At 31.6% G+C, this 19,044-nt stretch overlaps 1 protein-coding gene across 2 annotated transcripts in view; it reads right to left on the bottom strand.

The window, feature by feature from the left end:
* insc (spindle orientation adaptor protein inscuteable) overlaps nucleotides 1-19,044 on the bottom strand; it is a 30,648-nt gene that overhangs the window by 6,274 nt on the left and 5,330 nt on the right. Inside the window, exons 1-2 of one of the 2 annotated variants that reach the window (XM_090116596.1) lie at nucleotides 14,470-14,491; nucleotides 62-1,948 (exon numbers count right to left, since the gene is read on the bottom strand). In XM_090116596.1, the coding sequence (XP_089972722.1) occupies nucleotides 62-1,947 (1,886 nt within the window). In that variant the 5' untranslated portion in view covers nucleotide 1,948; nucleotides 14,470-14,491. Of the gene's footprint in view, nucleotides 1-61; nucleotides 1,949-14,469; nucleotides 14,492-19,044 lie in introns of those variants that run through there. The other variant, XM_090116597.1, reaches the window with a different exon arrangement.

Below are 19,044 nucleotides of genomic sequence, written 5' to 3'. Positions count from 1 at the left end.
AGCTCGCGTTAATACAATTATCATTTGAAAGTAATACATAATTTTATGTTATGCAACTTACCCGCTATTGAAGTTTTCTAAAAGATTCACTCTACGCACATTCTTTTTGTTACTATTTCGGACACCGTTCATGTAGTCTTGTGGCGCTAACATTTTTGGTGTAGATGAACATGCCAGATCTAATTGCAAGTCTAGGAAATTCATTTCGTCGTCTTTTAATTTCTCTCTTTTCGAATCATGTGTTAAGTTATTGTTTTCTTTTGTATTTGCATCGTATGGTATTTTCTGTTTATCTTGAAATTCTAAAGGGGGAGTGACTTTTCTTTGTTTCAAAGAACTATCTTTGCTATTAGTATTTTCTCTGGTTTGAAGATTGATATCACTCTCAGTGGCTACAAGCCGTTCATTATAATGCGGTATAAGCATTTCTTTTACTGGATGACCTACAATAACCCATGAATCTTGTTCTTTAGTTCTCGGTAGACCCAACGATGGTACTCTGCTTCCCTCTAAAATACCTCCTGCATGACTTTGGACAACGGGTGATTTGTCCTTTTTAGAAGAAAATATTTTTAACTCCTTTGATTTTTCTTTCGCTGCCACCCTTTGTTTGGCTTTAGGTCCTGCTTTTTTGGACGGTTTTAAGTGAAGACTATCTAGTATGTTTTTTCCTAGTAAAGTCTTTGTTGGCTTATGTATCTGCTCTTTGGGATATTGTTTTTTTACAGGCTCCAAATCATCTTCATCAATGTAACCAAGGGAGTGATATCCTTCTTGAATATCTAATATTTGTTGGTCCAAACGTTGTGCTTCAAAATTTAAAGATTGATTTAATCTATTCCTCTGGAATTTAGGAGTGCTTGTAATTGGTAAATCATCGTCTTGAGACATACTTCGTTTATATTCAGGTTTTGCTGCCAAAATTCTTTCGGTGGGTACATATGATACATTGGATATAGGTGTCCGTACTCTGGGTTGATTATTAACAGCGATTTCATTGTTATGGGCTAATTTAATATATTCTAAACTGTCATCTGATTTATTTTTACTTGTTTCTAAATCTTTGACAGTTGCTACTTTACTTATTTTAGTGCTATCACTATCAGTACTGGAAACAAATTTCTTCGGAGGATATTTCTTGGATGGGCTTAGAATATTTAAATTTTTTATGGGAATATCTTTGGTACCATTGTGTATTGCACTTACGGTATTTTCAATACTGTTTAAGTTATTTGGAGACACTTTATTATTAATAGATTTATTAGCATTCTCACTCAACGTTTTATTTATAGTTCTTTTCGCGGTATCCTTCTGGGATGCAGTATTAATATTCTTTGGAGTAGGATATTTACTTGTATCCTCATTTTCTTTATCTTTAAGCAATTGTAAATGTTCCTCATCATGATGTACTTCACAATATTTTTGTAAGTCGTAAGGAGTTTGTATTACACTACTACTTCGTAAACGAGGTTTTGGAGTAGGTGCTTCTGAATTATTGTTAAATAATTTCGAACTATCAACAACATCTTTACTCTGTAAAGTATTCTGGAAGTCTATCGCTTGTTTAACTGTAATATTTTCATTATTGTTAGAATCACTACTACAAGAAGATTTATTTTTATCTGAGTTGTCTGGAGACGAATAATACTGAGATGTCGGTGGTGAACTATCGGAGTCTGAGAAGCCGGAATCTTGACTCTTATGGCTGCCGGGACTGCCGTGCCGTAGGGGCCACTGGTTGGGAGCATTGTTCGCTCTGGCAATGTTATCATCACTATTGTTCCTTTGTTCAGCCTGATTGGCGATCCAATGCGGCAGCTGTGGCTCCCAATCTTGATCTTCCCGACGATTGTTTTGGTTCCATCCTGGTTCCGCTACGGGGCTACCTACATTAGGCGGTGAATCACCCCACCACACTTTGCTTCTTGTTCGTTGAAAATTTGACATCCTGCAAAAGAACAAAGAGTTAGGTAAATGACTCGTGGGAAAATCGGTAGCGGGTTAATGATCGACTCGAATGACGTAATTCCTCGGTCCATTATAAGTGACTATGATTGAGGTGCGTGGCACATGATGCGTGTCATTCCAACACAAATTGCTAAGACGCATTATTTTAGAAAATTATTATTACATGGTGATCACAATTCAGAACAGCACAAATACACATAACAAAATATTCTTAAAGGGCAAGACATTTATACGTAATGCCGGCAGATGTTAAAAACCGTTGCAGAATCCATTGTATTCAAGAGTGCAAGGGCGTTTAGTGTTCATACATTGGCTGTGATTTTACCACCCTTCGAATTTTTGACTTTGAATGAAGCTCATATAAAGCATGTAATGATTAGCCTACGTAATTAAAACCTTATTTCATCTGCTTTAAGTTGATTTTATTATCGCAGTATCAACTAGGTTAGGTAAAGTGCGATTGTCTATGAGTCAATAAAATAATTATGAATCATTTTTGCGGTTAGTGCTTTACCGGATACTGATAAATATTTTCTTTGCATGTCAGATTGTGTTCACGATTCAATTTATGCTTCCATATTTAGAAATATCATGCCAGGTGTTAATATGAAGCGCAAATGTTTACTGTATCTTTTACTAGTATGTATTCGCGACATTTATTGACACAAGAATCAAGATTGATTGACACATTTTCATTAAGGATCATTGATCATCATAAAATCATTCAGGAGTAAAAGTTTGATAAAATGAAAATACATTTTTCTTATTTTACCAAGATTTTACTCCTTGTTGCAGTTGATTTTAGAGAACAAAATTTGCACATTTGAAAAAAACGGTAAACTAAAATTGTAATTCATAAACCACAGTCATATCTCACGCATGTTATGTTTCATTGACTCCAATCGACACAGTGTAGAATAATTAAATGTGTGGAAATAATAAAAATAATAATGACCTTACATAAATGACACGGTGAATTACAGATTTTTATGCTGCAATACTTAGGAGTTAGGACATTGGTTTACGGCTTCACATACCTCGAATATTACGAAATTGCTACTCGTAATACTAATAACTGTTAATTATTTGAATGTTTAGTAAATAATTAGGACAAACGTTTAAATTATTTACGTTGATATTTTGCAATGAAAAACGTTTTCTTATCTGTCTAGGATTTTAAGTCTCAGATATCGATCGAGTAAACAACTTCCAAGTAAAAAATATACAAAAAAGTTGTTACGTTACCAAGATAAACATTTTTTTTTATTGTGGTCGGTATAGGTATACTTTCAAGTGCCCTTATAGTTGTTTTCATTTAAGTCCTTTTAAAGTTTTAAGTTTTAACCCCAATGAATGAGTAATTATGAAAATGACTAGCAATCACAAAGGAAATTGTTAACCGAAGTACCTACTATTATTTAAGAAATAATTTTCAAAAACTTGAAATTAAATTTTTATTCTACTCATAACTTGATGGCTATGGAGGTGTAATAAAACGTTTAAAAATAGGGGATGCGGGATAACGTATTTATTGTTTTTATGTTGAATTTTAAAAGAAAACCTAATTTTAATTTTAGTAAATAATAATGTTAAAACATAGCATGTACAACACTTTTATTACTAACAAAGTCATTGCTATTTTGTCTGCATTCCTTTCAAATTTAATTAATCTAGACAACATTATTGCTTTTAATTTCTCATGCGATATTCTGTATTGTTTCGTAAAGTAATTTTTGTTCATTTCAAATACTTTTGAAGTGGACGAACAATAGATTAGAGTTTCAAGCACATTTTTTTCTTAAATCGTCAAAGATAACATTCTTGACGACGGGAATTTTATCGGGCATGTCTCTGACCTTCTGTGGGCCCTTGTCAACTTCCTCTATTAAACATTTTGATATGCTTCAGTGCCAACAATACTGCAATTTGTTTATACAGATGTTTAACATTGAAATTCTTCAATTGAAGTTTGAAGAACAGTGAATGGAATGTAATAATGTGTGGGTAAATTATAATAATCTGTTGTTGTATGGTTTATCTTGTCTCATATGATATTTTGTTATTGTAAGACAACAAAGTTCATGTAAGAAGACCCGCCATATGACCATATCGACCATATCATACTGGAATGTATAGCAATAAGCGCATCTGTTGACAGCATAAAAAATTAATACATATTTGAATTTCGAACTTATTTATAAAAACATATTCCATAGAAAATGAGTTATTGACTTGTACATTGTTGTAAATTCTAATAAGTAGGTCAGAGTTATCAACGCGCACGTAATGTAATTGAATATAAAAACCATCGCATAACATGAAATGCACCATTGTAATGCGTTGATCATGATCGTGGGCAGAGAAAGCATGACCAAATTATACAGGCGACGACACATTTATTCCGCTCCATTAGATTCCTATATAATCAATGAGGTTCTATAATTTGTACCAGGAAGAATGTCGATTGTCTTTGATATTCGGATATTTGCAGTTTCACGTGCATTTTCTTAGAATTGACTGTCTAATATACTTTTAAATTATACTATACTGCTGATGCAACTAGCAATATGCTAATGTTATTATTGAGACCAATAGTGTATGATTGTGGAAAGATATCTCTGAAATATATATTTAGCCTGATTTGCATAGATTATTCTTGATTTTGGTAACTTGACAGCAACTAGAAATTAGATAATATATACTTTATTAAGTATTTCATTTATTAATTTTTGTTAGCAATAAATTTATATTAATTGGATTTATTTTAACTCCTGAATCGCTGAGCTGATAAAATTTTAATATAAATTGGTTGTTAAATATTGAATTATTCATGTTGAAGTCTAGTCTTACGGCAAAAATAGCTTTTAATTTTACTACGACAACATAATGATAACACTCCTTATTTGTTTCTGTTATATGTTAGCGTTGGACGTTAAACTAGGCATGTGCACCTGCCTTATACTACTAAATGTTTTGACATAGTATCCGCAAAAAATGTAGGCGATATCAATAAGTCATAGTGGATGCACTCGATGTGCAGCTGCCATAACGGTCGCGTGTCATCTGCTCATCGCCATACGCCACGCTACGTGACGCTACGGTTGGCTGTTTGCGCGCGTGCCTTCGCCATAAACGTCCATGACCAATTACAATATTTGAATTCCGAATTTTACAATTGAAGAAAATTTTATACTAACTTTTTTTTTATCAACAGCCAGCGTTATAAGTTGATATCGTAATTTCTATAATTCGATTTTAATATTCAAATTTCATTCTAATTATATCAGCAGCAGTTTGTAATTTATTGGTCAATTAAAAAAACTTTCTAGTTACATAAAAAGGCGGCAAAAGTTTAAATGTCACTAACCGTTACGTTAAAAATCGATAGTGTCATCCGTGTAGTGATTTGATCTCTATGGTTACAGCCAGGTGTAAAAAGTTTTTATTTGCTAGGGTCACCGGTTTAGGCGATCGACGCCCCTATTGAATATACAGCATGTTTATCTTTTGCAACTAATTTTGAGACTTATGATACAAACAATACAATCCAAATATGAAATAAGTTAAAATGATTGTATTGACAAAGGTACAATAATGTTAATTATATTAAGTACCTAGTGCGTAATTACATTCGGTATAAACACTTGTTCATATTTACTCAGAAAATATTAAATATCAGCTACATAATTCTAATGACGCAAATTAATTACTCATAAACCATCAAATATTTAGAACATTTATGCTAATTACTTACTTACTGGCGTACCACGTATCAAGGACAGTGAAATTAAATTCCAAATACATATCTAGAAATTATTGTTTTTATTTTTTGTAAATTTAAATCTGATTAAAAAGTCGCCATTCAAATAGTAATATGGGCCGTGGAAATATCCTATCATGTAGGCATGTTAGTAGATAATCTTATAACTCAACTCTGGCTTCATTCATCATTGATATTAATCACAACGGCTAAGAGCCGATTATAATTATATAATTACTATAGTTAGTAGAACAAAGTATGATATTACCGTTTGATATTTTGTATTTTGAAAGGATTTTTTAAACTTCGGCCAAATATGTCTTGTTATAATATTTTCGTCCTGGTAAAACATGGCGGTCAAATAGCAGAAAAATAATTATTTGTTGCATCTTTAGCAATAATACATAATACCATGAATTTCGTGAACACGCTCTATATAACAAAAGACAACCCCTGACACCCGGCAACGCTTACCGGTCCCGAAACATCTGTCCGTACGTTCAATACTGTTGCATTCCGACCCGTGACACTTGGATACACTGAAGAGCGGAAGTAATAATACTTGTGAATGATTGGTAGATATGCTTTTTATTTTTTTATCGCAAAACTTTCATGGAGTAGTTACTCAAAGTATCGAATATTGGTCTGAATAATCGGATATTATTGAGGATCGGATTGTTGGACAGACAATATAACTAAACTAGTACTAGTGAGATGAAATAGTGTGGTGTATGTACCGAAAATAAAAAAAAACCGTGAAAAAAAGTATCGAGGAAGTCAAATAGCATTAGGTTGGTCAACTGCATATTATTATTATCGAATGTGTATAGAAAGTCCATTACGCAATTCTGATAGCAATTCTATCAACAGACACATGCTAAATGAATCGAAAGTAAAGACAACAATGCATATGTAAAAAGTCTATGTAAAATTTAAATATTCTTAGCTAATCGGAACTCGGAAGTGCCATTCCTTCCGACTTCCATTTATACGCCTGCAAACATATTATTTGCATATTGTGTAATTAAAAGTCAAAGCCATCTTCGTTAAAACCGTGCCAATTTTAGTACATACTATCGATGCATAAGATTTACTGTAATACATTTCATTGAGACGGAAATCGTATGCTATTGCAAAAACCATAAACAAAGTATGCATTTTCCTTTCTTTTTTATACAGTCCATAGGACACGCGCCAGTCCCATATGGCTCCTTATCCGCTAACGTTGCGTGTCGTTGCCTCACGACTTAGAAAAAAAAAAACAAAACGGATCCCGCCACGTGTCTATGTTTTACTTTTTTTAATTAATATGCATAGACGTGTGAACTCAATAATGACATTAACCTAAATTCGATTATAGACGTTAGTGATAGTGTTAAATTTTACAGTTACGAATTGTTGGTTCTGTTTGAGCTCCTATGTACCTACCTACTTAGTTATATAAGTATGTATTTGGTAAATTACGCATAATTTCGTCTATTTTACAAATAAAATAAATTTCAGATTTCACTAAATACCTACAGCGTTGATAACCAACGTTGTAATTGCAATTATTTGCAATTGACGTAATTAAGTTTGGCATCACTTTTGTCGGATTCTTTATTAAATTAGGCCAAAGAGAAACCGCCAGTTACGCTGAATCACCTGGAAGTATCATTGACTCAATTGTTAGCGGCCTTGAATAAGAATTGATTAAGGGTTTGACATTTAGATTATCGTTGGCAGCTGCGAATTGCTGCAATTAGCTATTTCAGCGGCAGATGTTCCGCTTGTATGGCGTGCTAGCCGTTTGACATTTTCTATTTTCAAACGCAATAGAATTTTCTGGAATGTCCGTTGCGAATAATATAACCATCTACATTTTTATCTACTTAACAGTCAACAAAGCAATGGTCATCAATATCAACGTATTACAGGGTTTTTTTTTCATGAAAGCAAAGTGAGGAAGTTAATAGAATTAGTGACAAAAAAATGTTAAATTATTTTTCTATTGAAGTTTGTAATTGTAAATGGTCCACCTACGCAAGAAGTGGCACCAAATTATGTATCCAGCAATAACCATATCTTACGTTTTTATTTATTCACACCAATTCAGTTTTTCCCACAACACGCATACCTTATGCGCGTAGCTGTAATAGGAATATATGCTTATTCACAGATCTCGCTGTTACCAGCATTCTGCACGGAATGCGCTTTGTTGATCACCAAATGTGGAAACATAATCACCGAGCTGGTATGTGCACGTGCAATTACATAAAGGAATAATTGCATGAGGTTTGTGCAGTCTAGAATCTTTTATACTCTGTGATTACTATTTACGATTTACGAGTTACGTGCGCAAAAAATCAAGAGGACAATTTATTGTCTGTGGCACAAACCAGTTGTAGTGGTCATGATTTTTAATCTGTTAATTATTTGACAGTAAATTTAATTTTATTTGAAAGTACGTAAGTATTTCCGGTAACCTTCCGATCGAGTGAAAATAATTTGATTTAAATTGACAATATAAACGTGTTTTTTGATAGTTAAAAAATAATAAAACTTCGTAGCAATTTTCTATGATATCGTTAGGCGTCAATAAAATATGTGTTACAAACTTGTTAATTGTTAAATTCCTACCGATGTATTGCCAATGTAGAAAATTAAATAATTTGTTAATACTTCAAACTACGTTCCGAATCGACCTTGTATTCAATTTATTTGTGAATAATAGGATTTATTGTCGTTGTACCTACTAATTGAAAGCTGCCTATACTATGTGTATGTGTTTGAATTCGAATAATTTTCCATGTAAATCTAGACAGATTTCTAGTTTTTTCCAATCCTGCATCGTTCAAAATTATTTGTTGTTATTATGAAAATATATCGGTAAATAGAGTAAATTTTCATCCTTACTATAGTCAAGTCAAAACAAGATTTCTGTGAGACATTTCAATAAAAAATTAAAAACCTATCAAGACGTAATTTATTGCATATTTTGTTGTCTTCTTAAAGTTGTATAATACATATTGTAAAATTATAAGTATCTTTTGATTTCTCTCTAGAGTTTTGTGGTTGATTTCTAACCATAATGAGGACGATCCGTGATAACGTACTGTTGTTTTATATTATTCTTAATTGAATGAATATTAAATATTATGGAACATGTCTTTATGAACATAAATTAGCCATTATTATTACTTTACGACCGGATAGTCATTTCGCAGTTAGTGCAAGACAGTATATCCTTAATAAGATGTATTTTAGTACCTACCTACGGACCTACCTCTAGTATGTAATAAATCAAAGCCTTTTTTTGAGTTGTATAAATAGGGTTGGACTGGTATTTTCTTCAAGTATTCCAAGTAAAAGTATCGTAATTACACATAAACTGAAAGCGCAAGTAAAAAACGGTTCTATATTAGAAATCTATATAATATACACGCAACACCACGATTTCTACAACTTCCCATGCTCCATATTCCATAAACTGGTTGTACGAGCTATATCCAATACCAAGTTGTGGATAATTGGATAAATCACTTTATACACGTACTTTTCCGGTTAAATTATCTGTGGTCATGTATTTATAGTCTGTGCTTGGCGCGGTTTTCCGGCCCGCGCTGACTGCTTTTTCTATGGGCACAGGTTCTTTAGGGTTATGGTATAAAATTAGTTTAAACGTATGGAAAACTTATGTGCATCTTTTGAAATGTTATCTACCTAACCCTAACCCTCTTTTAAAAAAATATATTTATGATATATGTAAGATATCACGTCTGCTGATAGCTACTTAATTTTGAAAAACCACAAGGCGAACCGAAGTTAAATATTTTGGATAAATGGTACCTAGAAATACAGTTGAATTATATTATGTAAATTGACTGTGAAAGATTGAATGGCCTCTGTATTTATCTGGAGTCATATTAGATTGATATTTTTATTTTTTATATCTTAGATCGTGTTTACATTATTGTCTTAAATATATGTTTCATATACATATAATCTTATCTGAAATATTTTATCACACAGAGAAACATCTCAAATAAACGATAAGCACAATAAAAGATCTATATTATTGAATCTATACTAAACCTAGAAATCAATACTCCATTCGTAGAAGTAGTGCATAAAATAGTAAATACTCCCAAAGAGATCAATTAAAGTTCGCAGTAGTGCCCTAAGAAAATGTTTTATTGCTCTTAGTACCTAAATTTCTTAAAAATAGGTGCATCAGAGTAGACAATAACGCTAGTTTATTCAATGATTAGTCCCAGAATCCTATCTCAGTCCAATTGAATAAGTACCAATAAATCAAAATCTACGAGGCTTCAAACAAAAGCTATACCGTCCCTTACAGGCCACAACTCTCCCTAACCACTTTATAAACGACGTAATCCATTACACAATCTATATTAGGTACCATATAAATGAGCAATCGGTAGTATTATTAATTTATAGTACTCTCTGACTGATTAATAAGATAGTTTATATGCAATGGAATGTTTGCTCTGTGTCGTAAAGATCACCTGCCAGCCATTGCTAGAATACCAATCTCCTGAGAGAACTTGTAAATAAATTAATCCTAGCTCATTTATAGTAAACGATTACATATTTGTTTTGACATTCTCTATGCACTTTTTGTATTAAATATAAATACGAACTCATTTTTTGTGTATTAACACGGAGGGGCAGGATTATTCCATTCATTAGGAAGAATTGTGAGGGTTCTGTAAGGAGTAATTTTGATCTGAACATGTATAAATATATTTTTAGTTCTAGAATTCTGTTGATAAGAAAGTTTCTAATCTCGCCCACATATGACGAAGGTATATTGTCTACAAATAGGCATTTATTATTTATTTAATCATATAATTTATTACGTATAATATAGTAAATATTTGTATCATATTATTATAAAACTAAGGCAAGCATGAGGTCGTTTGTATTTAAATAAATATTACATGTACCCACATTAACCTAAGTACATAGTTTGTGTTCGCAATGACAAAGATTATGACTCAGGAACTCGCTAGTCACTGTTTATTATGTTTATTGGTTATGGAAACATGAATTATTGGTCATTTATTCACTGGCTATACCTATATGTATGGAATGACTTTTGCTAATACAAAGGTTGAAACTTGAAAACGTTTTATAATAATTGCTTTCCGACTTCGTTAAATGCTTCGGTCTTGTTTCAGCATCCGTACATTTGTCTTTTGTCTTAGTACACACGTCCGGATTTTTGAAATTTCTAGGTTTTTTGTATGAACATGTGATGTTCATGGACTCTGGTTATACTTAATTACCAGATTATAAAAGCCTTGTTATTTCTAAGATCTATCTGCTTATAAAATTATAGTCATCAATACCCAGTTTTGCTATTAAGAGTAATTACGTGTGATGATCTACCAACGTAAGGATTATGTATAATATTATTCTAGGTAAGTATTCATTTTAACTAGAAATCACAATGTAGCATATGAAGTGAATTACTTATAAATTGCGTGTTTTTGTTTATTCTGGTAAGTAAGTATTTGAACATGGCAATGAATATTAAACGATGCCTTCGCGGAAATCGTTTACTTTGATCGCAAATTTAAATTTAGAATTTACTGTTTACCGCGCATTGTAATCTAACGCAAGGCGCTGTCACTGGATGAACCGCCATTTTAGAATCCCAATGAAACAATATGGATGCCAATCACGTAATTGTGGCGGGACGAACTTCGCTGCTGCATTACGCATTGACCGCAAACATCTTCACCTCTATTATTCTATGTTTTAATTCGTGTTACGTGTTATTGACTTTATCAAAGGTATTTATTACTTACTAGGTCTATACTACTCTCTCTCTACAAAATAAATAAGATAAATGTTAGGCTTATATTCGCCTATTTTTAAATTGTTGTAAGTATGCAACATAAATTATAAAATTTTAGAACAGTTTTACTGAACGTCAACGTGTAGAAATAATAATGTATGTGAATGTTTATAAAATACAGCCCCGTATCACGCAAGCATTAATCATTTTTAACAAATTTCATAGGTAATTAAACTGTCTATATTTCTCAGTGATTAACTCAAGTATTACACAATATTCGGTATCAATTTTCTAAGAAATATGTTTTTGTATATTTATGTAGGTTTAAAGTATATTTTCGTCTATCGTTTGAAAAATTGTATTGCTTGTAAGGTTGCGTCTAGAAATTATGCAATACATGTATGATATTTACTGTTAGAATTCGTGCTTATTGCCGCGTTGTGTACAAGAAGTTGTCTATGAAATATTGAGGTTACTATTGAGAATAGACAATAGTTAGTTACTGATAAATGATAATAAACTGGAGCTTCAAGTTTATACATCCATAGATACATTATTTAATATGAATCCTAAAGTGCAGTGACTGTTATTATATTTAAATCATTCACGATTTACAAAATCCATACTAATATTATAAATGCGAAAGTATAACTCTGTCTGTCTGTCTGTTACTCAATCACGCCTAAACTACTGAACCAATTTGCATGAAATTTGGTATGGAGATATTTTGATACCCGAGAAAGGACATAGGCTACCTTTTATTGCGAAATATGTAGGTACCACGGGCGAAGCCGGGGCGGACCTTTAGTTAAAGATAAATCTATTAAAACGGAAAATTAAACATATGTCTCTGATTTAGTTCACTTAAAAAGCTACATTAACGATATGATAATTTATTTAATTCGGTAAGATTTCTCACGCTCACTTAGTACTTTAGCATAATTTACGTGAGAGAGCAATTGAGTACCTATCAACAACACAAATTACAGTAATCGACATTCACATGAAAATCAATAGTGTGATATTTCCTGCACTTATATTAACATCTTCGGCAACACCTCGAGTGATCAAAACATCATTATGAAAGTAATAAATAACGCTTGGACTCGTAAAGGAAACGAGAATTATTATAATATATTAGAGTCAGTACATATTAAATATAAGAGTCTTTGCAGTATCATGTATGAATAAACAGTATTGAATGCGTAGTAAATCTAGGTATACTAATATTATAAAGCTGAAGAGTTTGTTTGTTTGTACGCCGAAATGTCGGGAACTACTGGGCCGATTTGAAAAATTTTTTTGGGTGTTAGATAGGTAGAGCCCATTTATCGAGAAAGGCTAGAGGCTATATATCATCTCGCTAAGACCAACAGGAGTGGAGCACTGCATCTCTCATCTGCATAAAACCGTGGAGCACAGCTAGTAAAAAATATATATGTACTTATGTAGTCTATGGTCATTCACAGGATTAGGATTGATTAAAAAATCTCATTAAGGAGTGCTCTATAATCTATTATATGGTAATAATATTGTATCCACATACAAAAGTTGATTAAAATTGGTTTAAAATGAAACTGTATGAATGCCTTTGGTCCATTGTGATTTACAGTGGCATCCGGTTTACAAACACGGTATACATGTCAGCATATTATATTTTACGACAAACGAGATTAGACACGATTATGAGGTTAGAAATGGCGGGAAAATTGACAGTTTATTTTTTTTTTAATGAGGCAAAGGTCGTATACACATAAAAACAATAAAAAAGAGCTTTGTAAAATTGTAATTTACTCCTACTATGGTTTATGACGCATAAAATTATATTGTAAGATTTGAAACCAGTTTTTAGGCATTGTACGCTAAAATGAGAGCAAAATTTGTATCGTAAAAGTCATCTATGAGTCATCGGTGACGAATTTCATTCATAAGCCGGTTCCATGTTTGATTCTTGGGGAATGTCGGATATGTTCCGAGAAGGTGCACTATCTTATAAATTTCAATAAGTTTTACCGGGTGATTCATGGTGTAAGTATTAGTGATATCTTCAAATTGAAAATTTTGGTTTGTATAAGTATGTAGTTGTGTCTTTTCTAGTTTTTGTTATAAATAAACTAGTCTTGAGAACAAAACACGAGTTCATGGTCACCAGAATAATAGGTTTAATTAAAATTTGGCTTCATTAACAATTTTTTCTTAATAATATGATGTCACTCGTCATGACAGGTAATAAAAAAGCGTCGTTTGTATTAAAAACTAATTACCCGGCCCTCGCTTCACTCCCGTACCTACCTATTCAGATTAAAAGTTTAATCCGAACTTATAACCTATTTCAGGAACTGATTTCTCTATCATTATTTCAAACATCTGTATGATAAGTAGGAATCGATTGAATAAACGATAAATGTTTTTTAATTTTTAGAATAATATTAATTTTTGAAACTATTATACCTGTGAACTTCTCAAGAACCATTTATTTTTGAAATGTTTTTTATTTATAAGACAGAATGTACCTACATAATATTTACGCGAAATATTGTCTATTTGAAGAAAATATTAATTGTCTATGTTATATCCTCATTCCTTGTCGATCAATACATAGTATAAAACAAAGTCGCTTTCTCTGTCCCTATTTCCCTATGTCCCTTTGTATGCTTAAATCTTTACAACTACTCAACGGATTTTGATGGGGTTTTTTTAATAGATAGAGTGATTCAAGAGGAAGGTTTTAGTATATAATTTATTAGGTTTTAGGCAAAGCGGGCGAAGCCGCGGGCGGAAAGCTAGTAAAATATAAAATGGAGGGAAACATTTTTTAATTAGCTGCATTTCTATGTTGTTACTATGATTTCCTGTCTAGTTGTTTCTAAGTACGGTACTAATATGGCTTCTAAGATGTACTTAAAAGTAGGTATTATATGACGGGTTGACTCACGTGTAAACTTTCACAACTGCACTCTGATATGGACCTGTAATGGGAGAAATTTTATGAGTTTTTCCATTTATTTATAGTGAAGTCTTCTCTGAGGGAAAGGGCTTCTAAATATGACTTCGATTATATGCATGGAAAAATTAAAATCATCATTTATCATACTAATAAAACAGAGGATTTCTAACAGACTAACAGAAGCCTACATCTTACAGAGTTCAAATACTTACTTTCTTGTTTAAAAATTTATAAAATTTTAGAACATACTAAGTAGTTACCAACATAATATTTTTTCTATAAATTAAATGTCGTTCTTAATTATTATGATTATAATCGTAGATTATCTGTTAACCTGAATTTAAAGCAATTCAAATGTACTGATACAGTTATAAATGCATGAAATACTTAACACAAATTTACATGACAGTACTCAGTAGTAATCTGTCATGTTAATTTATCTCTGCAATTGTATGTAGATGCATGTAAAGGCATGTTCACACTTTTATTAATATTATTTTTTTTAAATCAGTTAGTAAGGGACTGTAAGGGACAACTAGGTATTAGGTAATGTAGGGGACAGAGGTGAGGGCGATGAACTTGGGCTTCTATGGAAAAATAGGAAAAAAGCTAGATATTTTTTTGATATAAGTAGGTACATTTAATCTATATTAATATTATAAAGAGGAAAGGTTTGTATGTATGTATGTATGTATGAATGGTTTTCATTTTGATGAAATTTGGCACAGATAATCTTTAGACCCTGAGAAAGAACATAGGCTACCTTTTATTGCGAAATATGTACCACGGGCGAAGCCGGGGCGGACCGCTAGTCTTTCATAACTTGAAAATACTAACATTTTTGTATAGAAGTAAGTAGCAGGCAACTAGATTATTTCCAAACAATGCCACGATGTATTTAACATAATATTATTACTGTATAGAATTATAATTTAAATCGAGTGTGAAACGACGTGAGTTCTTATTGGTTGAGTCACATGCTGACATGTTAAGTGTTACAACTTCAGATGTTTTTAAACGAACTTAATTAAAACATTTTTGGTTTTTCATATTCAACATACTTACCTATGCACAAATATTTTGTTACTTCTCTTATCGGATGGCCTTTTTTAAAATGTTTAGTAAACTTTATGACAGAAACTTACGGGACTATGCTCTTTGAGAAGAAGAAACGTGTAGTTAATAAACTTGGCAATTGATATTAGAATTTGAAAATTAATTCAAGTCAAAAAATTACGTTAAAAATCTTTTTTTAATTTTTACATTTTTACCTACGAAGTTAAAAACATCAACTGCTACTACGACTACTACCTACTGAACGAAATCAAAAAATTATATTCTCATAATTAATATTGTCACATATAACTACTTCCACGGGTATTAAGTAACTAGATAATAACAATATCAACCGGATGACCAGTAGGTATGCCATCGACCACCGACGTTGATAATGCAAGTAAGCATCGTCGGGTTACTATCATAGTGTTGTGTTACGGTAATACGAACAAATTGCTTAGATCGGTCAGGTTCGGATAAATCTGTTTGTTTATGTTATTGTTATTGTATTACTGCTTGCTTGTTATTTGTTTAGAAATTAAGGATTTTAACGGATTTTAAACGCTTTATTCATTATATTAAGAGCGTGGTCACGGGGAGACTGACCGGTAACTGTCACATGAATAAATCGCGTTTAATTTCCACCTGTTTAATCACTACATAGTATAAAACAAAGTCGCTTTCCCTGTCCCTATGTCCCTATGTCCCTTTGTACGCTTAAATCTTTGAAACTACGCAACGGATTTTGATGCGGTTTTTTTTAATAGATAGAGTGATTCAAGAGGAAGGTTTATATGTATAATAACATCCATTAAATAGTGGAAAAGTACTGTTATTTTTGAGGTTTCTAATGTGATGTCGTAAAAAATTACATTGTTTCCGCTTATATTGCAAACGCAGGCTGAACCCTACGAGTTTTATCAAAATAATGTACTAAGTATTATACATATTGAAAAGGTCTACAGAAAAGTCCGCGATGGTATATGTCTATCTCTTATGGATAACCCACAATAAAAAATTTTTGTCATTTACTTTTTACGACAAATAAAAGCTAATTTTCGAAGCGATTTTCACCAATACAGCATTAATCCTTAACCAATTAAATACCTTGAATACATTGTTCATTTAATATAGATCTATATGGCACTTTACACCGTATGATTTAAGTGAATATTTTCGAAGATATTACAGATTTAAAAATTGCGGGACGTAGCGTTTGCGGCGGTACCGGCCGGCAGGGCCGCTATGTTTTTATATATACAACGTTCACAGTTTTTCTGTAGTGTATTTAGTATCAGCATTGCACCCGTGCGAAGCCGGGGCGGGTCGCTAGTCTTATATATAAAAATGAATCGCAAAATGTGTTGGTAAGCGCATAACTCGAGAACGGCTGAACCGATTTCGATCATTCTTTTTTTATTATATTCCTTGAAGTACGAGGATGGTTTTTATGTAGAGAAAACGTAAATATTATGTACCACGGGCGAAGCCGGGGCGGACCGCTAGTACTCAAATAAAATCAAACACAAGAAAATACTATTCTTTGTTTAGTGTATATAATATGGTAGTTACTCATACTCGTTCATATTATACATATTACATAAGTATAGGTTTTTTCAATTTTTTGAAACTGATAAGTACCTACGTTTATTACAATAACTAACTTTGGCTCAAGACATCATGTTATTTAACTTGTATTGTTTTTCTTTTTTATCAAATGGCTGTGGAATTTGTGGGATTTGAAACAACATGTTTATGAATTATGAGCAATTTTTCAATACTGCATTTTCGTTCATGATTTTTTAGGTTACAAGAAAATGTATGTGTCTTTAGTTCAAACAACATCCATCATCAACAGTAAAATATAAATGTTAAATTTTTTGAGAAAAACAAAAATTGCTATAATAATAAACTAATCGAATCAATTGTGTGGAAGTTTCAAGTTTTTAGTACATTTTTTACAGATTATTCAAAGCCGGATAATGTCTTGACTCATCGCAGCCTGTGGTCGTGAAGAATGAAGAAAAAGACATGGTTTATAGTTTAGTCATACCAAGTCGTAAGTGAAATCTTGTTAGAAGAATTATACTCAGAAGTCTGTAAATCTAGTAATATATTCTATATACATATATCTATGCTATTTATATCTAGTATATTTCATACACATAATAATAGATATGTCCTATTGTGAGTAATTTCTCCTTTGCAAAAAAGTGAGTAGGTGCCTAATTTAATAAACGCCTAAGTAGGTATCGACTTCTAGATCTTTTAAATACTAAAAAACTTAATTATGTATGTTTAGAATTTGAAATACTTTTGGTATTTTTGTCACTATGTCTAAGATGTAGGATGATCAATATCTCAATTTAAAACTTGAAACACACGTTATACTTTAAAGTTGAACTCGGTGTGAAATATTGTTCATGTGGCTTTCTCATACAGGTTATGCAAGGGTATGTTAATAGTTTATGATGTAGATACTCGTTTGAGATTATCATACCAACCGGTCACAAAATGCCGCTATGATATATGTAACGAAATAAAACCGGTTTAAACCGTGATCTAGTAATACGCAATAGTGAAAAGACGAATTAATATTCATATATTATGTTATTTAAATAAATTAACGAATAAAAATTAAGATAATTGACGATGTGTTGAATCAAAATAGAATCGGTGTGTTTCTTGATTTCTATTTAAAGGTTTTTAAAACACTTTCATATAAGATCGATAAGTTATTAGTAGTATTCCATTTTTAGACAAATATTGCTTATATGTATTAAAAATATTATTTCGGTTTAATAATAATTTATAATATGATAATGAATCATAATTAAGTAGTTATATTTTAATAAATTTTACTTACTAGGAATCAAGACATCACAATATTTTATCGATTGCATAGTTTACTACTTTAGTTTGTAACTTCAGGTATGTAGAAGGAAAGTGGAAATAAATGGACCCAAAAAGATTTTGTTTTCCTAATATTTTTCTATTTAAGTTATCCTATTATGGTGTACATATAATATGTACCTATTATATTTAGATAAAAAGAAAAGAAGTAACTATTTGTTTTACTAAATATGTGTTTAAAAACTAACTTGAAAGTGGAAGCGCCATCTTAGTGCCCAGTACACATTACATGCCCTATGATTAAGTTACTTTAAGGGAGTATCGTGCAAACGATATGTAATTGCGAAATAATTGCGTTGGTCTGTTCAATTGCTGTATTGTTATTACTAAGGCTTTAGTTATGAGATTTATATAATATATATTTGAGAATACCCTTTTTCGTTTATACAGTTCGAAAACGCAATTACTTTTAGTTTCCTCGATAGAAAAAAAATCCAAAGTTACCTCTGCAACCGATAACTAGAACCAACTGAAACATAACTACGGCTTCAATACTTAAAGGAAGGTTATGAGTTTTTGTATTATAATAAAACTAAAAATTTTGGATAAAGTATACAATTTAATTTTTCATAATATGTGTTTAATTCAATAATA

Source organism: Colias eurytheme, chromosome 26, assembly GCF_061535395.1.
Source record: "Colias eurytheme isolate Ceu_HAF_F1 chromosome 26, ilColEury1 Martin Lab GWU primary, whole genome shotgun sequence".
Lineage (NCBI taxonomy): Eukaryota > Metazoa > Arthropoda > Insecta > Lepidoptera > Pieridae > Colias > Colias eurytheme.
The sequence above is the reverse complement of the archived record's forward strand: the minus strand, read 5'-3'. Positions and strand labels throughout refer to the sequence as shown.